The sequence below is a fragment of the Brienomyrus brachyistius genome, chromosome 1 (assembly GCF_023856365.1).
Source record: "Brienomyrus brachyistius isolate T26 chromosome 1, BBRACH_0.4, whole genome shotgun sequence".
Taxonomy (NCBI): domain Eukaryota; kingdom Metazoa; phylum Chordata; class Actinopteri; order Osteoglossiformes; family Mormyridae; genus Brienomyrus; species Brienomyrus brachyistius.
The window spans coordinates 43,408,422-43,432,424 of NC_064533.1; the positions used below are offsets into that span (position 1 = coordinate 43,408,422).

The 24,003-nt window shown below is 50.2% G+C and overlaps 1 protein-coding gene across 3 annotated transcripts in view; it reads left to right on the top strand.

The window, feature by feature from the left end:
• nbeal1 (neurobeachin-like 1) overlaps positions 1 to 13,005 on the top strand; it is a 29,681-nt gene extending 16,676 nt beyond the window's left edge. For all 3 annotated transcript variants that reach the window (XM_049007957.1, XM_049007965.1, XM_049007974.1), the window contains 30 exons: positions 604 to 763; positions 1,022 to 1,110; positions 1,470 to 2,015; positions 2,142 to 2,317; positions 2,897 to 3,185; positions 3,268 to 3,573; positions 3,878 to 4,027; positions 4,130 to 4,287; positions 4,371 to 4,495; positions 4,586 to 4,712; positions 4,803 to 4,951; positions 5,112 to 5,245; positions 5,355 to 5,456; positions 5,536 to 5,631; positions 5,722 to 5,846; positions 6,008 to 6,148; positions 6,232 to 6,362; positions 6,603 to 6,712; positions 6,804 to 6,921; positions 6,997 to 7,094; positions 7,409 to 7,525; positions 7,638 to 7,727; positions 7,820 to 7,929; positions 8,133 to 8,305; positions 8,458 to 8,552; positions 8,634 to 8,750; positions 8,839 to 9,000; positions 9,938 to 10,086; positions 10,342 to 10,477; positions 10,958 to 13,005. In XM_049007957.1, the coding sequence (XP_048863914.1) occupies positions 604 to 763; positions 1,022 to 1,110; positions 1,470 to 2,015; positions 2,142 to 2,317; positions 2,897 to 3,185; positions 3,268 to 3,573; positions 3,878 to 4,027; positions 4,130 to 4,287; positions 4,371 to 4,495; positions 4,586 to 4,712; positions 4,803 to 4,951; positions 5,112 to 5,245; positions 5,355 to 5,456; positions 5,536 to 5,631; positions 5,722 to 5,846; positions 6,008 to 6,148; positions 6,232 to 6,362; positions 6,603 to 6,712; positions 6,804 to 6,921; positions 6,997 to 7,094; positions 7,409 to 7,525; positions 7,638 to 7,727; positions 7,820 to 7,929; positions 8,133 to 8,305; positions 8,458 to 8,552; positions 8,634 to 8,750; positions 8,839 to 9,000; positions 9,938 to 10,086; positions 10,342 to 10,477; positions 10,958 to 11,059 (4,581 nt within the window). In that variant the 3' untranslated portion in view covers positions 11,060 to 13,005. The remainder of the gene's footprint in view (positions 1 to 603; positions 764 to 1,021; positions 1,111 to 1,469; positions 2,016 to 2,141; positions 2,318 to 2,896; positions 3,186 to 3,267; positions 3,574 to 3,877; positions 4,028 to 4,129; positions 4,288 to 4,370; positions 4,496 to 4,585; positions 4,713 to 4,802; positions 4,952 to 5,111; positions 5,246 to 5,354; positions 5,457 to 5,535; positions 5,632 to 5,721; positions 5,847 to 6,007; positions 6,149 to 6,231; positions 6,363 to 6,602; positions 6,713 to 6,803; positions 6,922 to 6,996; positions 7,095 to 7,408; positions 7,526 to 7,637; positions 7,728 to 7,819; positions 7,930 to 8,132; positions 8,306 to 8,457; positions 8,553 to 8,633; positions 8,751 to 8,838; positions 9,001 to 9,937; positions 10,087 to 10,341; positions 10,478 to 10,957) is intronic.
• Positions 13,006 to 24,003: the final 10,998 nt, after the last annotated feature.

The window sequence follows — 24,003 nt, forward strand, 5'->3', positions numbered from 1 at the left end:
GGGCGGCGGGCGGCGGCCGGCGAAGGGCGGGGCGCTACTTCTGATTGCAGGACGATATTGCCACGCCGGCCTCGGTTCCCCTGGTTCTCATTGGTCTGTCAGATGTTGTGTGTCCCTGTGCCATTTTACCCGGGACCCAACTGGATCATTAAGCCTGATTAGGAAGTGACGTCTCTGCTCCAGCCCGTCTAGGCTGTTCCTTACATTTGCTGTCTTCCCAAAACATGGCTTTGCTCCTAAAGTTATTTTCAACACCCTGAATTAGAAAACCTACCTGTGTTTACGCCCCACACCATGTGACCTGTCTGCCCCTCCCCCCGCTGTCTCCCAACCCAGTGACTGGCTGGAGCGCTATTTGTTAGCATGATTAGCAGCAGATGGGGACCGCTTGGGATCCATTAGGCAGGGCAGAGCGAGTGTCTGCTTGCGCTGTGGCTTCATGGGGCTTTGCATGCACTTTCCTGTTAAAGGCAGTTAGACTCTCTCGGCTAATGCGCCGCCAGTCATTAGCAAACGTCCCCGTGACCAAAATGGCTGCTCCTTTTCTCGTGCTGTTGTCCTGCATTTAGTCTTTGTTGATGTCTCACATCACCACCCTCGCAGCTCTTCCAGCGCATGCTGAAATGCGACCGCGTCTACGAGAAGAGCAAACAGAGGCTGAAGCTGCGGGAGGCTGGCTACTCAGGGCTGACGCTGCTCTTCTCTGAGCTGCATGTCACCCCCACGCTCGTCCGGAGCCTGCTGGACCAGGTGCTCTCTGCGGGTGAGCCCTCGCATTACCGCCCCCCCACCCCGGCCATCCCTTTTCACCCAATTTGCTGCCCTGCCAGGAAGGATGCCCACCTGCCCCCCCACCCCAGGCCTTAAGGCCAGCTGTGCTGCCCTGCAGGAAGCCGCTTTCCGTGGGTAGCGGGAGAGCACTGCCGGATTTCCATGGCCGCTCCGGGATCGGCAGAGAGGATCTTAACAATGCCTGGGGTGTATTTATGCAGTTATGCCTTTTTGTTTTTATCATCTGCAGACCCCGTGGTGAACTACAAGGATCTGATGGCGCTGGTCCAGCTGAGCCACCGGGCTGGGCTCAGTGTGCGTCTGCTTGTGTGCAAGAAGGTGAGGCATGTACGCAGGCACATGCAGACACAGTGCTTGGGACTTCCTGTTCACTCATTTTACTATAATTAATGAACTGTGACACCAGCCTACCAGTCTTCCTCAGATTATTATTGGCTTATGAGGTTTGTCCCTAAACCAACAGTGGGATCCATCTGCACCCAGTGACTGACCCTGTCCACACACACACCAGGCTGACTACTTTTGATGTGTTAACCATGGAATCCAAAACAACATAGCCAGCGTTAAGGAGGAGGAACAGACAGCGATCTTGGCCGCTGTTCCTCTGCGGGTTGTGCCAGTGTCACCTTTTGTTACACACACCCTAATACCCCCACCCCCCCCACCCCCCCCCCCAGCTGTACCACCTCCTCCAGTCGCAGCAGGACGCCGCCCAGCAGATTTCCAGGCAGCTCTGCTGGCAGGAGACACTGGCTAAGCTGTTCCTTCGTCCCTCGGGCCCCGAGAGCGCGGCGGGGCGTGGTGGGGGGGGCGACGGTAGCAGCAGTACGGGCAGTCTGGATCTGAGCAGGGATGGTGCCGGCCCCCTGGGGGACAGGAGAGACCCTGCAGAGAGCCGGGTGGATGAGGAGAAGGAGGGCTTAGACAGCATCGCCGACAGCCGCTCCCTGGACAGCCTGGAGAGCGGGGAGCCGGCACCCGCCAAGGCCTGGGCCGCCAAGGCCGGCGGACTCACCCTGGACTTGACGCACGTGCACCTGTATGAGCACGGCGATAGCGGCAGCCAGACCCCCGCTAGCATGCCCAGCACGCCGTCGCCGCTGGAGAGTGCCAAGCCCTTCCCTGGGCTGGCAGCTGAGCGCGACGCCTCCTCGTCCCTCACCGAGGACAGCTTCCTGTTCAGCGATGACCTGTCGCTCGGGGAATCCTTCAGCGGCATGGAGGTGGAGCATCGCCGGCTGATTCTGTGTTTCCTGTCCTTCCTGTGAATACCTTCCTTTCAGTCGTGAAGGAGCCTGGGATGGTATGTGTTGTCGTTCTGAAAGCTCTTGGGATGTGTCTCCCCCTAGAGGACCGAGGAGGAACTGTGCCGCCTCCTGCTGGAGATCATGCTGTGTATGATGTGGCGCGGGGTGGAGTGCTCCGATGATGCAGCCTGGCTGGAGCGCGGTCAGGTCTTCTCTGCCCTCACCAAGCTGAGCACCTCCAATGAGCTGCTGCTCCCTGTTGATAACATCAAGCTGAGGTATGCAGACTCCGGGTTGGAAGCTGCTTTATTATCAGGCAGCCGCCAAATCACCGGCTATGCTCTCAGCTCTCAGCCAATGAGAATCCTGTATAATACTGACTGAGTCAGGGGAATTATTCTCTTGTGGCTAATTAAAGAACGCTTCTTAGACATGGTTTGGAGACGGTGAGAGGTGGGCTGTAATGCGTGTGGCTCTCGCGTGCCGGTCTGTCTACCCAGGACCCGCCAGGGTTGTTGGTAATGAAACTGAAACATTTTCATGGAATGAGATCCAAAAATGAAATGAAAAAAACCCACAAGTAAACAAAAACTTAATAAAATTGAAATAAAAATAGATACTTTGTTAGTTTCTAAAAATGTTTGGGGACATAATACATAATAGTACATAATGTCCTCTGTGTATTCATGAAGGCTACTAAAGATCAGACATAAAATAGCTGTACACTTTTCACCAGAAGTAAAATTACTAAAACCTTTTAGCTGAATGTACAAAAACTAAACATATCTTTTATCATGGAAATTACTGAGCTACAACTCAGTATAAATGCTAAATGAAAGCCGGGGTCCCGCTTCCAGCCTCCTGGAGAAGATGCTGGAGTGGGCAGTGACCGATAACCGGGAGGCGACGGCGGCCATGTTGCCGCAGCACACGGAGAACGCTGTGCGGCTGCTGCACGTCCTGCAGGACTTCCTGCAGGCCGAGGGGCTGGTGAACCCGGCGCTGTGGACCGAGCGGCTGCTGGAGGAGGCCGTCACACTGATGGACAGCCTGATGGTGTGGTACTCCTCGGGGGCCCAGTGGCTGCAGCTGTGCCGCGTCGGCATCCGCTTGCTCCTGGGCTTCATGGCGCAGGACAACATGCAGGTGAGCGGGTGGATGTTTCCGATTGCCGGGTTCAAAACGTGGGAAGCGCTCCAGTGCCCTGTGTGACGCCCCCTGCCTGCAGGTGTGTGCCATGGCGACGGCCAAGCTGAATGCCATCCTGCAAACGAAAAGCGTGGAGACGCAGGACGAGGCCTGTTACCTGCTGGGCCGCTTGGAGGGCATCCTGAGCCGCTCGGTGCGCGAGCAGACGGAGACCTACTCCTTCCTCATCCCACTGCTGCGCACGCTGCTTTCCAAGATCCACAAGTTGCTCTACATGGAGCTGCACCTTCCCTCGCTGCCCGACACCAACGGCAGCCCGTCCTTTTTCGAGGACTTTCAGCTCTACTGCAGCTCGCCCGAGTGGAGGATCTATCTTGATAAATACGTATGTGGCGTCGTTTACGGACCAGATCGTGTGACTCGTGATCATACAGACACGGATAACGGTGTGATAGTGATGGGAAAAATCAGGGTATGTCAGGATAACAGGGAACGAATACAGGAATCAGTGTGAAATCTGCAGTTTCGGGCACATTTCAGTAGCTTTATGTAGAACTCATGTGTAGGACATTTTAACTTGGCCTACAACACAGAACATAATGATACAACACTAAGGATTTTACTGCTTGAGTAGTACTGGTTTTACTGGGAGAGTCGCTCCCTTGACCGGCTGGTTACCCGTATTGCAGATCATCCCCTACATGAAGCAGTACGAGATCGAGATGTTCAGCCAGGGGCACGAAACCATGGCGCTCTACTGGAAAGAATGTTACGAGGCGTTCATGGTGAACCTGCACCGGCGAGAGAGGGAGCGGGGGGAGAGCAAAATCCGCTTTCAGGTGAAGGTCGCAGCCACGTCGCACCCCCCACTCCCCCATGCCTGCGGAGGCACTGCTCCAGACACACTCACCCCCAACCCCTGCCCCCCCCCCGGCCTTCAGGAGCAGTTCGTGGAGCCCTTCTCCCGACGCAGTCGGCAGGAGAACCTACGCTACAACAGCATGCTGAAGCAACTGCACAGCCAGCATGGCGCCATCTTGAGGCAGTGGAAGGCAGCACGGCGGAACTTGGTCTGCGAGAGAGGCCCGTGGGCTGAGGAGTGAGTAGGAACCTGTGGAGGGGGGGGTCCTAAAAGGGTGCTGATGGTGGCTTTCTGGGCCCTGACGGCAGCTTTCTGGATAGGCTGCAGGGCAAGAGGCACTGGAGGCTTTCCAGCGTGGAGAACTACTCCCGTATGAGGCTCAAGCTGGTGCCCAACTACAGCTTCGACCCCCACCGTGAAGCCAGCGCTCTGAGGGACAACCTGGGTGAGTGGAGCCCCACCATGCTCAGTGGGGCCCCCTTTCCATCTCACTGCCATCGCTAACATCTCTGCCACCCCTATCCTCGCCACCCAGGCATGCAGCAGCGGCAGACCAACGCAGAGTCTCTGCTGCTGGAGGCAGCAAAGCAGGTAAAGGTCAGCGACCTGGAGGAAGACATGCTGGACATGCCGGAGGACGACCCCAGCGGGGGGAACCCCATGTGAGTCTGAGGAGTGGGGCTAAAGTGGTGGGCTTATGTGGGGGGGCTATGGGACGCTTTAGCATGGAGGTTTATACTGGCTGGCTGCAGGAGCGAGACGGAGGAGGCCACCCAGAGGGAGAAGATGGTGCTGTCGGAGGATTGTGAGCTGGTGACGGTGGTGGATGTCATCCCTGGGCGCCTGGAGGTCACCACCCAGCACATCTACTTCTATGACAGCAGCATGGAGAAGGAGGAAGGTATGGAGATGGAGGGGTGGCCGTGGGAGGGAGCGTCTTCAGGCTGACGGACGCTGTAAGAGGAGATGGAGGAGGGTATGGAGGGGTGGCCATGGGAGGGAGGGTGTTCAGACTGATGGATGCTGGGGGAGCTGATAGACAGGTGGTCTCCCTGTTCCAGGAGTGGGCTACGACTTCAAGTGGCCGTTGTCACAGATCCGAGAGATTCACCTGCGCCGGTATAACCTGAGGCGTTCTGCCCTAGAAGTCTTCCTCATCGACCAGACAAACTACTTCCTCAACTTCAAGAAAGAGGTGACCCCCCCACCCCACCCCCGACTTTCCCCTTGCCATTGAATTTCCATTCAGTCCTGTCTTTCTCAAGCCTGCTGTGATAGCCACTGATACTCTCTTCAATCTGCAGGTGCGGAACAAGGTCTATAATCGGATTCTGCTTCTCCGCTCTTTCAACCTGTATGGCACACGGTCGCCTCAGGAGCTGCTGAGAGCATCGGGGCTCACTCAGGTCGGGGCTCTGCACCGCTGGCTCCTCAGGTAGCTGACGTCTGCAAGACCACTGGTGTTATTTTCCTCTTCTTTTTCAGAAATGGGTGAACCGGGAAATTTCCAACTTTGACTACCTCATCCAGCTGAACACCATCGCAGGCCGTACCTACAATGATTTGGCCCAGTATCCTGTGGTAAGCGTCCATCTTAGTAGCCTCTGGGGACGGTTTTAAACCTAAATGGATGATGACAATCAATGATCGATTTAATCCTTCGCGCCTCAGTTTCCTTGGGTCTTAGCTGACTACACATCTGAGGAGCTGGACCTCACAGACCCAAGGGTGTTCCGGGATCTCTCCAAGCCCATTGCCGTGGTCAACGAGAAGAATGCCAAAGCCGTGAGGGAGAAGTATGTCCCTATTTGGCCCATTGGAGATCTTAAAGCAGAGAACGGCTTGCATTCAAGCAATTCCTATGTAAAACAAAGTGGACCAGTTGATTTTTGGAAAGCAAAAAATAGGTAGTGGTATCAGTTAAGAGGAATTTACAGTTGAGCCTGTGTTTCTGTAGGTATGAAAGCTTTGAGGACCCCACGGGAACCATAGACAAGTTCCACTATGGCACACACTACTCCAACGCCGCTGGGGTCATGCACTACTTGATTCGGGTGGAGCCTTTCACTTCCTTGCACATCCAGCTGCAGAGTGGCAGGTAAGGGTGGGTGGAGACAGGGGGGGTGGCTGTCGCTGGGGTTGTCCATGGCTCTCTGGTGCTCACGTGACGACTTCTGCCAGGTTTGACTGTGCCGACCGCCAGTTCCACTCCATCCCAGCCACCTGGCAGGTGTTGATGGACAATCCCAACGACGTCAAGGAGCTCATCCCAGAATTCTTCTACTTCCCAGAGTTTCTGGAGAACCAAAATAGTGAGTCTTGAGCATCTGCCCAGGGCTCTGGATTATTGTGTGGAGCAGTAGCCATGTACCCATCTATTTCCAAGCCACTCCGGTGGAGGGTCACAGTGGAACCCAATGTGCATTTTGTAAAAATTGACCTTGTCTCCATCCTTATGCAGGAGTGAGTAGCATAAGATCGCTTCAGGTACTAGCAGCCTGGTACGCTCTTCTTGAGAGAGGCTCCCTGCACTAATTTCCTTCTCCACGCAGATTTCGATTTGGGTCGCCTGCAGATATCCAAAGAGAGCGTCAACGATGTCATCCTCCCCAAGTGGGCAAAGTCCCCCGAAGACTTCATCTACAAGCACAGGAAGGCACTGGTGAGTGGAGAGGTGCCCCCTCCCCCAACACAGCAGCTGTGGAACCCGCTAGCTCGAGGCTAACGCGCGCATGTCCACCCTAATATCCCAGGAGTCCGAGCACGTCTCGGCCCACCTGCACGAGTGGATAGACCTGATCTTCGGGTACAAGCAGAGGGGTCCGGCAGCTGTGGAGGCCCTCAACGTCTTCTACTACTGCACCTATGAAGGTATGAGTGCGTCCTGCCCCCTCTCGGCGAGCAGACCCAGAGGCCGGGGGCTCACATGAATTTGGGCACATGCAGGTGCAGTGGATCTGGACGCTATAATGGATGAGAAGGAGCGCAAGGCCCTCGAGGGCATGATCAGCAACTTTGGACAGACGCCCTGCCAGCTGCTGAAGGTATCGCCCTCTGCTGGCCAGTCAATAGACCCCTGGTGTCCTGGGAACCAGTCTCTAGTTCTGAAACTAGACTCCTTAAAATTCAGAATCTCTAATGTGTTTGGTTAGACCCCTCCACAGAAGCAGAATAAGCACAGTACTCTGGGGAAAGTGGATTGCATTTGACTTTGTAGCTTCTGTTACAAGGAACAGATAATTGAAGAGGATAATCTTCTGCATGCGGTCAATTTGCAGCTAAAGCTTTTTGCAGTCGGTATTCAGCCTGTGGTCTCTGCAGGCTGGCTCAGTTCATACTAGTGCTTGGCCCCTCCCAGGAGCCACACCCCGTCCGCCTGTCCCTCGAGGAGGTTGAGAAGAGGAAATCGAAGCTGGATACCTGTCCGCTCAACATGTTCGAGCATCTGTCCGAGCTCAAATCCTTTTTCGTGGAGGTGAGGCGTGAGGCAGGAGTGTTTAAGGGGGGGGGTCTTTGTTAAGGTCATCCTGGTTGAGGAGCATGAGTTTTGATTTTACCGGTTGTTTTCATTGGCTGTTGTGCTGCAGGGTATCTGTGACAATGTCCCCCTAGTGAAGGCAGCTGTACCCAAAGACCAGTCCCACTCCTTCATCTCTCAGGGCAGCCCTGACACCCTGGTGAGATTCCTCAGCCCGCTGAGCATTTGAGGCTGTACTTGAGGCGGCAGCGTCCTCAAGCGTGGACACTGGCTAACGGCTGTGGTTTCCAGGTGACTCTGAGCCAGACCTGTCTGATGGGGATGCACGGATGGCTGCCTTATGACAGGAACATCTCCAACTACTTCACCTTCATTAAGGACCCCAGCGTTTCCAACCCCAGGTGTGTTCTCTGCACAAACATGCAGGGGTCGGGCGGCCAGCCAGCAGTGCGTCTGAGGGCCCCGCGTCTGAGGGCCCCGCGTCTGAGGGCCCCGCGTCTGAGGGCCCCGCGTCTGAGGGCCCCGCGTCTGAGGGCCCCGCGTCTGAGGGCCCCGCGTCTGAGGGCCCCGCGTCTGAGGGCCCCGCGTCTGCCTCTCCCCACAGGGCGCAGCGATTCCTAGCCGGGCCCTTCTCCCCCGGTGTGGAGATCACGGCTCAGCTTTTCGTGGTGTCGCACGACGGCAAGCTGCTCTTCAGCGGGGGCCACTGGGACAACAGCCTGCGGGTCACGTCCCTGACCAAAGGAAAGACTGTGAGCCAGCACATCCGCCATATGGGTATGAGCCACAGGGGCTGCACAGCCATTAACTAGTGATGGTGGAGTCCGTTTGATCCCACTGGGACATCGCCACTGAGATCTGGCAGCTGTCTGCGGTGATCCTCCTGTCTCTCGTCTTCCATTGACAGCCCGTGTTTGTTCTGCCTGCAGACATTGTGACTTGCCTGGCAACAGACTACTGTGGCATCCACTTGATCTCGGGCTCCAAGGACACCACCTGCATGGTGTGGCAGGTCCTCCAGCAGGTGGGGCCAGTGTGGCATGTGGGTGCCTTTAGCTTGTTGGCCGTCACTCCTGGGCTAACAGCTTGGTTTCTCCGTGTCCAGGGCGGAGCGCCGGTGGGACTGGGCCCCAAGCCCCTGCAGGTGCTGTACGGACACACTGACGAGGTGCTTAGTGTCAGCATCAGTACCGAGTTGGACATGGCCGTCTCAGGATCGCGGGTAACAAACTCTCCATCCAGTAAATCTGGCTCTTCATTATGGGATGTCTGTGTGTGGCGCTAACCGTTTCTGTGGTCACGTGCAACAGGACGGCACCGTGATCATACACACCGTGCGGAGGGGCCAGTACATGCGCTCGCTGCGCCCGCCCTGTGAGAGCTCACTGCCAGCCTCCATCCTGCACCTGGCCGTGTCCTGGGAGGGACACCTGGTGGTCCATTCCTGCATCGAGGGCAAGGCCTCTTTAAAGGTCAGTCAGCCCCACCCTCTTTCGCCACTCTTCACCCCAGTGGATCTGTGTTCATTTGACAGCATATTTTGATTTCGTTTTAGTCTTAGTCTTTTGATAAAAATGCAACTTAGTTTTAGTGATATTTTAGCCATCTATTTTTTTTTCTTCTTTAGTTGAGGAAAATACCGACGATACCGACTAAATCTGCAAAATGTGTGGTCAGATGAAACCAACATGCATGCACACGTGTGCCTGCAGATTAGTCTACTTCCGTCCACTCCTGATTCCTGAAGGACGCATCTGTAAAGCTGCAGTTATATCATGCCATGAGGCTTGAACATGCAGTCTTTAAGGGCAGAGATTTAACTGCGGTAATGCAGAACACTACAATTTTTAAATGACTTTATATGAACTTTATTTATCATTAAATAAAATATAAATAAAGCCAGAATTTAGTCTCGAACAAAGTACTCGCATGTTAACCTTCATTCATATTATGCATAAAAAATTGTCCTCTCTCAAAAGTTACCAAGTATCAGACTGTCATGCAGTAAGGGGTGAAGGGCGCAGGAGCAGCAGATGTGGCGAACAAACAGGGTTTTATTCAGCCAACAGACTAAAACGGAAGGGAGCATGGTCACAGCAGAGTCTCCCGCTTTGGTCAGCCGGCTGGCGTGAGATTTTCAGTTCCAGACAAGTCTGCACATGCATTTACTTAGTCCTACTTCTCGTTATTTAAGATGTCTTTAATTTTGCTGTGTTTTCATCACAGAAAAAATTAGTATTTTTTTGTCTTAGTTTTTATCGACAGACTTAACACTGCAGTGGATTTTGGGATAGGTTTTCCTCATCCGGCTTTTTCCCTTGATACTAGCCCCATGTCTTTGGTTTTTGAAGATAACGGTTAGATTGTTCTAGCACTGATGCTTCACTCTATCCATTTGTGTGTGTCCAGGACAAGAATGCACTGCACCTGTACTCCGTGAATGGGAAGTACCTGTGCTCGGAGGGCCTGAAGGAGCAGGTGACGGACATGTGTGTGTCCGCGGAGCACGTGGTGCTGGGGAGCGAGCAGGGCTTCCTGTCCATCCGGGACCTCTACAGGTAAGCTGGGCCCCACTGCACCTGTCCTGGGTTTACTGGTCCATAAGGACTTTTTTCTGTATGTAACTGGCTACGCAGTCAGTCATTGGTCTGCCGGAGTTGATTTTCATTTCTGGCTGGGTCGTTTTCCCATGAAACGCCCTGTAAAGATTGAAGCTGGAGTAGAAGAGAGCATGGTATACACAGACAGAGGGCACCGGCGGAAGGGCTGGACGCTTCCCTGTCTGACTGCGTTTATTCCCCTAATGCCCACAGCCTCTCCCTCTGCATGGCACCCATGGCTATGAGGGTGCCGGTTCACTGCGTCTCCGTCACCAAGGAGCAGAGCCACGTGCTGGTGGGCCTGCAGGACGGGAAGCTGATCGTGGTGGGCGTGGGCAAGCCGGCAGAGGTAAAGACCTCACTCAGGAGCTACATCGCCCAGGGCCTGGGGGGCGCCGGCCTCATCGCCTCTCCCCTTCTGGCCCCCCTCCGAGTGCACTCCCCTGCCCGGCTGCTCCACCTCCGTCCCCGCCCCTGAGAGGCGGGTGTGGGGGCTTTGCTGGGTGTGAAGGGACTCGCCTCTGCAGCCGTCTCTGATATCGGGGCAAATCGGGGCTCGTGTTCCATAGCAGACCTCTGAATAGTTTGGCCCTCCTTAATTTCCCAGATGCCCAGAACATAATGACAATGCAAGGAACCCCCCCCCCCCCCCCCCCCCCCACAAGGACCTTAAACTCGTCCTGCTGCTTTCCCGATAATTTCCCACCGGATTTGGATTGATGCATGTGCAAGTGAATGAGAAATCCAGTAAATTAACAATCATCCTTTCATCCATTTTCCCCTCCTTCACTGTTTCTTACCCCCGTTCCTCCTCTCATACCTTTCTCAGATGCGTTCTGGCCAAATCACCCGCAAGCTTTGGGGATCCAGTAAGCGCTTGACCCAGATCTCTGCTGGGGAGACAGAGTACCACACCCGGGACCAGAACTGACCCTCCCCCTCCAGCCCACCATCACTGCCCCCCCCCATATTTTGCTGGCATTTGTCGTCCTTTAGCACTACTCATCTGCAATGTGATTGGCCCAAGCCCCTGTCAATCACTTGAATTTTCATCCAGCTGAAATGTGGATTTTGCCATACTGGATTTGCTGTCAGATTAATTTTACTAAGACAGAGTATATTTTGTGTGTGCACGTTTGTGCATTGGTAAGTGTGTGTGTGTGTGTGTGTGTGTGTGTGTGTGTGTGTGTGTGTGTGTGTGTGTGTGTGTGTGTGTGTGTGTGTGTGTGTGTGTGTGTGTGTGTTCCAGCAGGATCAGCCAGCGCTGGCGCTGAGGAGTGATCTGTTCGTGTAGCTCACCGCCTTCCAAGCCCCAGGTCCCATGTACCCCCCCTTCCCACCCAGCTAATGTCCCATTCCTCAGCGGGGGTCATGCAGGTCACCCAGTCCGCTCTCGCTAATGGCCGATCTCAGGTAACTGAGCACCATGCCGTCAGTGTGCTCTGCTTGTCCTAGAGGGGCCCTTTAAAGTGACGTTTGTTCATACATTTATCAGCTTTCTTTAAGTGCTCTTTGTAAGTTTTGCAGTCTTGTGCCCTGTCATCTCTGAGGGTGCAGTTGACGCTTTTGTGGCTTTTATGCAAAGTGCCAGTCTGTTCATGCTGAGTCACCATCATTGGCGTGCCCTCACCCCCCCACCCCTCCCTTGCTGCGTCGACTGACTTGTGGGTACAGAGTTGTGAAAGTAAACATGGCAGGTAGCCCCAACTAAGCCAGGGTGCGGAGTGGAGTCTGTCTTCATGGTGCCTGTCTGAGGGTCTGACCTTCAGTGACGATGGTGGAGATGTGAGGATGGTTAAATCACCAATGGCCTAGCATAGCTGCTAACATCTCATCTCTGTCCCGGGTTTGGTCCTCAAAGGGTGCTCACTCTGGTGTCACACCTCTCCCCAATTAGCCTCCTGGTTACTGGTGGGATGCAGTCTGTGTCCCGTCACTGCAGGAGGTGACTGATGCTCATGCTGCCAGTCTGCGTCGTCGCTTATTTTCCTGTGTACTTGAGTGGATGATTGTTTTAATTATTGTTGCATCTGATTTTTTTTCTTATAGACACTGAACTCAGTGTCTTATCGAAATCCAGCCTGACCCCAACTTTTTTTTTGTTAATCTTTGTTATGAAATCGTTTTATATGCCAACATGCTGATGAACACAGACATTTTTTATAATATTTTGGTGGGAAGCCAGTTAATGACACTTGTATCCATCTGGGGAATATTGTTTTTAGCTTGGGCACAACACCAGCATGCGGGTTTCATGAATAGCAGTAGGATTTAGGTTTTAAAAAACAAAGAAGATTCCTCTTATACAGCAGGTGGCACTAATGGACCTACAAGTCTGGTCGAATCTCAGAATCTTGACAAGCAGTTACAGAACTTTTTCTTTTCTCTCTTTTTTTAAATGATATCTTTAAAAATTCCACTGTTAAACAAGGGCAGTGCCTTTTCTTGTTTTGGGTCACATGACCTAAAGGAAGGTCACGTGCAGTTATGCAATTGATGTCTCGCCAGCGATCCCTCGTACACGACGCCATTCCATTACCGGGCTGCAGTTTCCAGAAGAACCAAATGAAGAGCGATTTCTCTCGGAAGTGTTGAACAAAATCCGGCGGATCGTAATTCTAGCTGCTTCATTTTGCAATTCCTCAAATTTGATGGGTGTATATGTGTGGGTAACTATTTATAAATATGGTATATAAATAATGTACAGCGTGGTTTTTATTTTGGTGTTTTGAAATGTTTTTTTTTTTTTTTTTTTTGCACTTTCCAGGTACAACAGATTGTAATTGTTTTTAATGTTCCCTTGTCTGTAAGGACAAACTGCTCTATTAAATGAGAAGTGAGACAGCAATCATTAAATTAAAGGAGAAAACCCTCTGACGCTCTATTCCCTTTATGGTCCAAACTATGCCAGCAATGTCTGTTTCCATGGTAAAGTTACCATGATGATAACACTTTTAGCTGTTGACACAGATTTGACAAGAGCTTTACTTCAGAAACTAGGTTATTCTTTTCTTGAGTGGGGGGGGGACACTGCTCTGATGCTGTTCGATGCAGCGCCCACTGTGCCCCCGCACTGTTACACTTTTACCGAAACCTGGGGAGGTGTGAATTTGGTCACTTTCACTCAATCTGATTGCAAACATGTAGGTCAGTGGCTGGTGTTCTGATGGAGCACAGCAAACAGGTAAACGTATGTTGGAATCTATGCTATTCATTTATATATAAACGGTGTGGGAATTAGGAAACTTCAGCGTTTAAGAATTTGGCTGTTTCTCATCCCGGTAGCTGTTGAGTGACGGTAATGTGGGTGTCTGGTGATTAATGCACACGATTATTGGCAGCACCAAGTACAGGATGAACCGTGAGGGACAGTAAGCTGTGTGTCGCTAGACGGGCAGCCAGAGACACTTCTGCTCATATGTCCCCATAGTAATGCATAGAAGGTGTGCTCATCTGCACCATGTGGATCAGAACCTTGTGCGTTTGGAGGTCAGGAACCAAAACAATTGAGATCCAAGGTTATGGAGAAACCAGCAAGATGTATTGAGATGGAACACCCAGTACACATCATTTAAAGAACTACGATCTCATATCCTGCTGTTATTTTATTTATCATTAAATAAAATATAAATAAATGATCAGTTTCAGTTCAGCTTTTATTTAAAATCTTTTTTTTCAGTTCTGTCAATCAGCAAGCCTTTGCTTGGAGGCCTCAGTCCTCCGGCCCGTGGTGCTCGGACCTCCCGGGTGTCTGTGTCTGATACCCATGTTATTCAGGTCTCACTGGGCTCCCTTATTTTACATACCACTGGAGAGCTGTGCAGCAGGACAGTCGGCTATAGCTTCCCACTGTCTTGGCCACCTGATCGCCTCACTTCAAACTGTATCTGTTGTTTACATAGTGAATGAAAAAAACACTCAATGTTATTTAAATCATTCAATTGTACAAATAGCCGTACAGCTTCCAAAGAACAAAAGACCAGTAATTCTGCTACCAAGGGACACTAATATCTGATTGTTACCTGCACAAAGGCTGCAGTTTGCATTGCCTGCATTTCATGCATTTGATTCCACACGCGATTCGGACCTGGGAAAACCTGTATCCCATAGTTATCATTTTACAAGATTAAAAAATAATTTTCAGTTAAATGCGTGCATGAAATTGCATTGAAATTGTTAATAACCAAATATGACATTAGGACATAAAATGGAGATATGCCAGATTGTTTTGAAATCTTTACATTATAAAAACAAGAAGATTAAAGTCTAAACTACATTCGAAATCGACAGAATACCAAATGTGTGCACCTCTTTAGTTACTGTAAAACCTGTTTTTATGTATAGAAATAAACCGAAGCCTCGGTAAGACCATAACCCTCCGGTTTGCTGTTATTTGGTGCCACCTTGTGGTGAACTATTGAATAATTCTGGGCGAGAAAACGAATTACGTTATAAACGATTGCGATGAATTTGTACCGTATTATATGGAATAATTATGTTTTGTCATGTTTTCCATCAGTCAATGATAAAAGCTACAGGAGTCTTCATGGCTTGATGGCATGCCCCTCAGTGCAATACAGCACAACCACAGATCTCTGGAGAGTTTCAAACAGATTATAATGGTGGCAGCAGATTTAGGCTGTTGTGTCGTAATGTTCACACATGCATGTTGCACTTTATATTGAATGAGTTATCAAACTCAATTGTTTTCATATATGGTGATGGACAGCATTAGAGCACCATTCTGCTCCATCTCATTCATCATCGTTTCCAATTTAATCACTGTCTACAAAATCAGGGGTGTTATGGACTAATCTCTGTAGGCTTGGGTTCAGTTTTTGCTGGTATCCCGCTGACTGTCATGTTCTAGGTCAGGGCTGCCCAATCCTACTCCTGGAGAGCTACCACCTTGCAGAGCTTAGGTACAGCCCTCATTTAACACACCTGATATAGATAATCAGGCCCTTCAGTATCACCTTGGTATTAGAGTCAGCTATGTAGAAGTTAAACTGGTTCTCATACTGAGGGCCTGATTTTTTTTATATCACATACATCTATGGCCATTATATCACAAAGAATGCAAAATATACTGTAGCTGAGAAATCAGGTGATAACTAACCCCAGTTATTTAACTCAGAGTACTCTGATTAATACTAATTATGTAAAACCATCCACAATATTTGCTCAGAAGCACAGTGAGCAATATTAAGTATTGCAATCATATTGAAATGGACTTGGGTCTGAGCCTTACGCTTCCCATGGTAATGGGCAATGCTACTAACAAACCTACAGCTCTTTTACGTCTGGCTTGATAGCAAAATAACCTCTAAATTTGTTGCGGTAAATGGCTCCTTACCAGCCTACGGATGGATAGGGTAACACTTTCAAACTTGGTGGGAAACGTGTCACTGGGCCTCTGACTTGGATGCCACAGGATAACCTAGTACAACAGAGCCCAGTAACAGCCCCGGCAGTGTGCTTTAAGGTGAACTCACAGACATTCAGAAGGAAGGGTGCATCAAAATACACAGGGCGTCCATTTTAGTTTTACGTGGTGCTGTGTGGCTCAGCGAGTTCGGAAGCTGTGCCTGTGATTGGAAGGTCCGTCCCTCTGTCCTATTCAGCACGGAGGCTACGGGTGCGAGACAGGGAACAACCCTGGATGGGCACGTGGCCCAGGGGCGTGAGGTGACAGTGCTGACCACTGCACCACCTCGTGATCGGAAGGTTCTGTGGTTCTAGAGTGATTTCACTAATGGGCTCCAGGGGCCAGCTGACCCTGCTCTCTGAAAAAGGTGGTGTAACAAATATTGATCTAGCAGCGGAGAGGCTGCAACGGGATCTGGATTTAATTAGCGACTGTGCTGATACCTGGCAGATGAAATTTAACATAGATAAATGTAAAGTAATCCATGCAGGGAGCGTCAGGTGATAAACGCTCAGAACAGCAGATCACGTGGGGAACGTAAGCTGGTAACCGTACGCAACACAGCAAAACACGTACGGGAAGTCAGGTGGTAAACACTCGGAACAGCAGATCACGTTAGGAACGTCAGGTGGTAAACACTCGGAACAGCAGATCACGTTAGGAACGTCAGGTGGTAAACACTCGGAACAGCAGAACACGTGCGCAACGTCAGGTAGTAAACACTCGGAACAGCAGATCACGTGCGGAACGTCAGGTGGTAAACACTCGGAACAGCAGATCACGTGCGGAACGTCAGGTGGTAAACACTCGGAACAGCAGATCACGTGCGGAACGTCAGGTGGTAAACACTCGGAACACAGCAGAACACATGCGGGACGTCAGGTGGTAAACACTCGGAACAGCAGATCACGTGCGGAACGTCAGGTGGTAAACACTCGGAACAGCAGATCACGTGCGGAACGTCAGGTGGTAAACACTCGGAACACAGCAGAACACATGCTGGACGTCAGGTGATAAACGCTCGGTACAGCAGATCACGTGCGGAACGTAAGCTGGTAACCGTATGCAACACAGCAGAACACGTACGAACGTCAGGTGGTAAACACTCGGAACAGCAGATCACGTGCGGAACGTCTGGTGCTATACAGTCCATCCTTCATGTTTGGCCTTAAAGAGGCTTCACTTCGAAGTGCAGGACCACGAATGATCGTCTTTTAGGGTGACTGTGCTTTCCATGTGAGTTTTAAAGGTAGGGAGCAAACATACATTTTTAACGTAGGGTCATGAAGTTCCTGAGGAGCTCAGACTACTACAGGAGCCGAGCATGTTCTCATCACAGGGTTCACATCAAAGCCCTCCGGATAAAAGCTCTGCCGCGCGATATCACTTGTGCGATGTCACAGTGTCAAACCCTGCAACTTTTGTGGATTATTGATGACTGAGATACATCAAGTTATTAGTTTATTCATATAATGATTTTCCTATAATACTATTCTTAATTATTGCGGTGCACGTTGGTACTGTTCTTTCAATCACAATGTCAGGCCTTTGGTGCCTGACAGCAAATATGTCAAATTGCCACAAGAGGGCGCTTTGACAATGAATTTAAAAGTCTATCGTCTTTTGACCCAGTTTTAAAGCAGTCCTAGAAACATTTAATTTCACTGATTACCTTCTTTTGCATCATTCAGACAGTTTTATATGAATACAAGAGCGGTGCCTGAAGCAAGTTTCATGATGTAATATATTAAATTGCTCTTTAAACAGAAAAATGTAATTTTAAACAATGTCCAGTGTAGTGCAAGTGGTGTTTTTAACATTGGGCTCAAAAATCTACAGACGGCTCTTTTTTTAAAATAAAAACGTTTATTTTGAAAAGATGTCGTAAAGCCAGTTATCCTGCCAGAGGCCTGAGTTCCCTAACCTTCAACACTTTCACCCTGTATGTAAAATCACCGTAGAAGAGCAAGACAATACGAAATCATTTCTCATTCTATGGCTATTTCAGTGGTGTGATAAAGGAAGTTTTATGTAAGTGATTGTACCCAACACCCTGTCACCTTTGTGTGGGGAGATCTGTGGTTCAGCACTTTATTTAGGCTCAGGCCCAGATAAAATTTCAAATTGTTGATTGAATTTTTTGACTCAGTTGTGCTGGATGTGTGTTTGTCCGCATTGTTCTTGTACTCCGGAGGGATAATTCAGACTTTGTGCTGACATCGTGTGTGTTGGTTCTGCGTTGGTAAATTTCGGGATTCAAAAGGGTTCGCTGCATTTGAATGGGTTTCAGCATCAGTGATTAATTATCGTTTCTGATGAACCTGAGATGCTCCTGCTGCTGAGCTCCTTGAGTCTTTCTCGTAGATTGTGCTTGACAAGGGCAGGGATTTCTGGGGCTGCTTGCATGAGTGCCAGGTAGATACCAGCAAGCTGCATGCTTCCTGTAACCACTACAGCTCCATCAGAGTGGGGAGTGGGCACTGGGACCTGTGAGAGTGGTCCAAATTCATGGTCCACCAGAATGTCGTGATGGATGGGATGACAGTCCATCAGAGGGTATAGGGCAGGGGACACCCTGGGTGGGATGCCAGTCCATCAGAGTGTATAGGGCAGGGGACACCCTGGGTGGGATGCCAGTCCATCAGAGGGTATAGGGCAGGGGACACCCTGGGTGGGATGCCAGTCCATCAGAGTGTATAGGGAAGGGTACATCCTGGATGGGATGCCAGCCCATCAGAGGGTATAGGGCAGGGGACACCCTGGGAGGGATGCCAGTCCATCAGAGTGTATAGGGAAGGGTACATCCTGGATGGGATGCCAGTCCATCAGAAGGTATAGAGCAGGGGACACCCTGGGCGGGATGCCAGTCCATCAGAGGGTATAGGGCAGGGTACATCCTGGGCAGGATGCCAGTCCATCAAAGGTTATAGGGCAGGGGACACCCTGGGCAGGATGCCAGTCCATCAGAGGGTATAGGGCAGGGTACATCCTGGGCGGGATGCCAGTCCATCAGAAGGTATAGGGTAGGGTACATCCTGGATGGGATGCCAGTCCATCAGAGGGTATAGGGCAGGGTACATCCTGGATGGGATGCCAATCCATCAGAGGGTATAGGGCAGGGTACATCCTGGATGGGATGCCAGTCCATCAGAGGGTATAGGGCAGGGTACATCCTGGGCGGGATGCCAGTCCATCAGAAGGTATAGGGCAGGGTACATCCTGGATGGGATGCCAGTCCATCAGAGTGTATAGGGCAGGGTACATCCTGGATGGGATGCCAGTCCATCAGAGGGTATAGGGCAGGGTACATCCTGGGCAGGATGCCAGTCCATCGTGAGGCACCTGCACTCTTACAGACTAACTACTAGTCAGAGGCTACTAGAGCCAGTGGATCCGCCCCACCAGGATGCCCCCCCCCCCCCCCCGGGTCCCGCCACACCAGGATGCCCCCTCCCGGGTCCCGCCCCACCAGGATGCCCCCCTGGGTCCACGTCAGCTCAGCTTCCCAGTACCTTCTGGCACTCTCAGCTGGATGCTCAGATGTCTGAGCTCAGGAGACCCCAATCAACTTGATTAAACTGACATAAAATTAAACGTGCTGGCCAGGGGTAATCGTAACATTCTGAGGGAAGACAGACCACAATAAGCAGAACTTTAGAGAGAAACGTTACAGCAGGAGCACGGCTGTATGCCGCATTGCTCGCATCATCTGAGCACACGGAAGCCGTACTGTACTGCACAGTACTGCCCTCTGTTATGCAACAGTCTGTCCGCCCGTGATGCAACAAACAGAAATACTATTTATCGTGGTGTTTCCAGTTATTTATTGTGTTATATGTCACAGTTACTCTTATCTAGAACAGACCGGATGGCATTTTCCAAACAATTAATAAACTATTTTTTATAATGCTAGCATGCCCCGGGGGGGGGTATATGGCAGCCAGCTGACCTTGGGCCCCCAGAGGTTTTTTTTCGGTTCCTTCCCTCCACTGTCTTCCGGTTTTCTGTCTTTCAGTCTTCTCCTGTGTCATGCACTGTTCTGTAATAATGCATTACCACACACAATCTTGTCAAGCACTTTGGGGTGTCTCTATTGTGAAAGGCGCTATATAAAAAGCTTTGGGGTGTCTCTATTGTGAAAGGCGCTATATAAAAAGTAAATTGACCTGAATGTGCCCTTGAGAGGTAAAGTGGGCTATCCCACATTTTTGACCCCTACCACATTTTTATTGAATATTTTCAATTGGATAAGTTGTTATTATCTAAGTCATACCTCTGTGCTACCTATGATATATATCAATTGTAGGATATAGGCACACTGTTTTTTTTTTTTGTTTTTTTTAAATGTCAACTTTGGAGCTCATTTTCTCAAAACTTTGTTTTTGTGGGATAGCCCACATTACCTCTCAAGGGCACATATTTACTGATAGTTTTGCTTTTAAAGGTTTAAAGTTACCCTCACTGGCATAAAACCCTCAGAGGTTCTCATGTCAAGCCCCTGCTTCTAAAGAAAACATTAACAACATTAACTTTAACTTTCTGGAGTCTTTAGTTACACCTTGTCATCCTTGTACAGCCTGTAGTCAGGTGAATGCATTATGCTTAGGTGGGGTCCTGACAGAGGGCTATATCCCGAAGGTGCTGAAATCTACTGTAAAACCCAATAATGATGCACCATGGGGTAGGGTGGATGCTGTACGCTCTTTCACTGTACGCTCTTTAGCTACACGCTCTTTCTCTGTACGCTCTTTCGCTGTACTATCTATCGCTGTATGCTCTATCGCTGTATGCTCTATCGCTGTATGCTCTTTTGCTGTACGCCCTTTCACTGTACGCTCTTTTGCTGTACGTTCTATCGCTGTACACCCTTTCTCTGTACGCTCTTTTGCTGTACAATCTATCTCTGTATGCTCTATCGCTGTACGCCCTTTCACTGTACGCTCTTTTGCTGTACGTTCTATCGCTGTATGCCCTTTCTCTGTACGCTCGTTCGCTGTACGATCTATCGCTGTACGCTCTTTTGCTGTACGCCCTTTCACTGTACGCTCTTTTGCTGTACGTTCTATCGCTGTACACCCTTTCTCTGTACGCTCTTTTGCTGTACAATCTATCTCTGTATGCTCTATCGCTGTACGCCCTTTCACTGTACGCTCTTTTGCTGTACGTTCTATCGCTGTATGCCCTTTCCCTGTACGCTCTTTTGCTGTACTTTCTATCACTGTACACTCTTTAGCTGTATGTTCTATCGCTGTATGCCCTTTCCCTGTACGTTCTATCGTTGTACGCTCTTTTGCTGTACGTTCTATCACTGTGCGCTCTTTAGCTGTACATTCTATCACTGTACGCCCTTTCGCTGTACGCTCTTTTGCTGTACGTTCTATCGCTGTACGCCCTTTCGCTGTATATTCTATCGCTGTACGCCCTTTCGCTGTACGTTCTATCGCTGTACGCCCTTTCGCTGTACGTTCTATCGCTGTACGCCCTTTCGCTGTACGTTCTATCGCTGTACGCCCTTTCGCTGTACGTTCTATCGCTGTACGCCCTTTCGCTGTACGTTCTATCTCTGTACGCTCTTTTGCTGTACGTTCTATCGCTGTACGCCCTTTCGCTGTACATTCTATCGCTGTACGCCCTTTCACTGTACATTCTATCGCTGTACGCCCTTTCACTGTACGTTCTATCGCTGTATGCTCTTTTGCTGTATACTCTTTCTGTTCACCTCTTCCTTAATCTCTCCATCTCATCTCCACCCCAGTTCCGATTTCTTGCATCATCCAGTTCTGTTCTCCTCCCTGCCTGCAGCACATTGTACACTAAATGCAAATGCCCTTATTTTTCTTTCAGCACACAATCAATTTACGTGGTCTTTATTAATTTAGGTTAGTCACCCAAAGCAAATCTTGGGACTATCGTGTCTGTGCTCATGGAATGTAAATAGCAGCACAATGTCACACTGATTTTCAGTCTGCAGTGTGTAAAATATGAAAACAAAAGTAAACTGGCTGTTCATTTTTTTATTATAACATTTTCAAATGATTCATTACCTAGAAAGCTTGGTGAGTTTAAATTATTTTAAATTTTAAAAATGCTGATTCATTTTTTTGCATTGCTGCACAGTTGTTGTTTTACGACTGGTTTTCTTTAATGTTCTTCCAGCTTCAAACCCAGCGGAGTGAGACAATCCTTTGGCAAGAGAGTTACTCAGCGTCGCCCCCTACTGGTTGGCTTGGGCAGTAGCTTATATGTGCATGGGCCAACAGGGATGTGTCTATACAAATCAGCTTTTGAAGGCGTATTATGTTTGTAACGGCAGCTAGCCAAGGACAAGCAGATCTTTGAAAGGAGGGATTTCTTTATGCAGTACAACATATTTGTCTCCATGGCAAGATGGGGATCTCTGTGCCAATATCTTTAACTACTGCTAGTGGTTATTGAGTGTGTTTGTTATTGCAGCTTGCCAACAGTGGCTGTAGTGCACCCGCACAAAAATGTTGCTCAGTGGGCAGGAATGTGGTGGAGGGCAAGATGGACGGCAGCTATGGACCCCAGTGAGGGGTGGGGTTGGCAGAGTGTGACTAAACCCTCAAAACAATAGGAACCAAGGCCAGGATGAACCAAGCCAGCCAGGCACCCAAAAGGGTTCTGCTGATGTGGCAGCAGGTATCAGGATGGCACAAGGATTTGGGAGAATAACTCCCTGTGTTACTGGGACCACGTATGACTCTAAGGAGCATCACTGAGAACTGAAACAACTGCGACCACACCTTAGAGCAGGGTTCCCCAGTTCTGGTCCTGGAGGAAAAGAATCCAATACAGTTTGCAGATTTAGTTGCTCAAACACGACTAACTTGGCTAATACCCAGGGGGTAGCAGGTGTGTCTGAGCAGGGAAATATGCAGACTAGCCCCACATGACCGCGACTGGGGAATCCTGCTGTAGACTTGGAACCTGTGCTTACTATACTATCAAAGGGCTTAAAAATTGCAAGTGTGTATTAGCTTTAAAACCAAATATAGGAACCAGAAGCTTTCCACCCACCTATCCATCTGCCCATCGATTAGGAGGAGTCACAGAGAGCCTGGAGTCTATCCCAGAAACCACAGGCACAAGGCGGAGGAACACCTTGGCGGGCATGCTAGGGTACACACAATCAGACACAGTCACACACACGCACATATGCATGCACACGCACACACACACACGTACACAGACAGCATGATGACAATGCACCACGATGGTGGCATTTAGCGATCGTGCAATAAATTGCAACCTTTCTGTCAATCAGGCTTTAAGCGTAGACCTCCTAGCGGACAAACCATTTTTCCTCCAAATAGCAAGGAGGGAATTTTATTTTACTTAGGGGATCATTTCTGATAGCTGGTCAGGCAGGATGTTATTATAGTTTGGTAGCCCTACGGATAAACTTGATTGTCCTGGGATGATGGGTTAGTGATTTTGTGAGCCCTGCAGTATGAGTCCAAGCTTAGTACCTGCAGTGGAATCGGAAATCTGTCCTCAAACGTCAGGTGTTGTGTTACCTGCAGATGTTTGTTTAGCCATGGGGTGATACCCCCCCCCACCATACTGTGATGGCCATTTGTCTGGTGCCCCACCACCGGAAAATGACCGGTTTCCTGACTTATTATACTCACAGCGGAGGGAGTAACACGTCTTTCCTCCCACCATGGTGCAGGAAATGAGGTTCTGAGGGGCTGACTGAGAAAAGGTGTGAATGTCAGGACGGCCGCCCTCTTGGGGCAGATCTAATAAACGCCGGCGTGGACGCGCGCTCTTGGCGCCTGAGCCTTAGGTACCGTAAGTGGAGGGGCCCGAAAACAGAAGTGTAGCTGGGCGCGAGGAGCCCCCACAAATAGGCCAGATGGGCTTAGAACCCAGAATCAACATAGCGGGCAGGAGGCTCGATCCTGCCTTTAGAGAGTCTACTGCTTAGCCCAACACGTCACAGAGCGGGGCGGCGGAGGCAAAGAGTGAGTCAGAAAGGACACTTACGCCATCTCTGCCTTTGGTGCCTGACTGCACTGATGTCCTGGGATAAGAGGCATTTCACCCGCTAATTAAATCAACTGACACTCCCCATCTGGCCAGGGGCTATTTTTACTCACCGAGGTCAGCAACGTGGCTGCACAGCTGACAGGAATTAGTGTAATCTCAGGGCAGGAATGCAAAAAATAAACTTGCAGTGGCAAAGGGTGGCCATGTAAGGCAATTACTGCACAGAGCACAGTCCCCCACTCCGCTGGGGCAAACGGGGGCTTTTATCCTTAAGGGGGCTCAGTCACTTCACCTCAAACAAGCAGGGGTGGGGGGGGGTATCACCCCGGACACTTCACCTGGCCTAGGACACTAACCCGGTACATGTAGCATGCCTGGGGGAGCTCAGTGCTCCACCACCATCTTCACCACATGTGATTCCTGGGTGGAAAGTC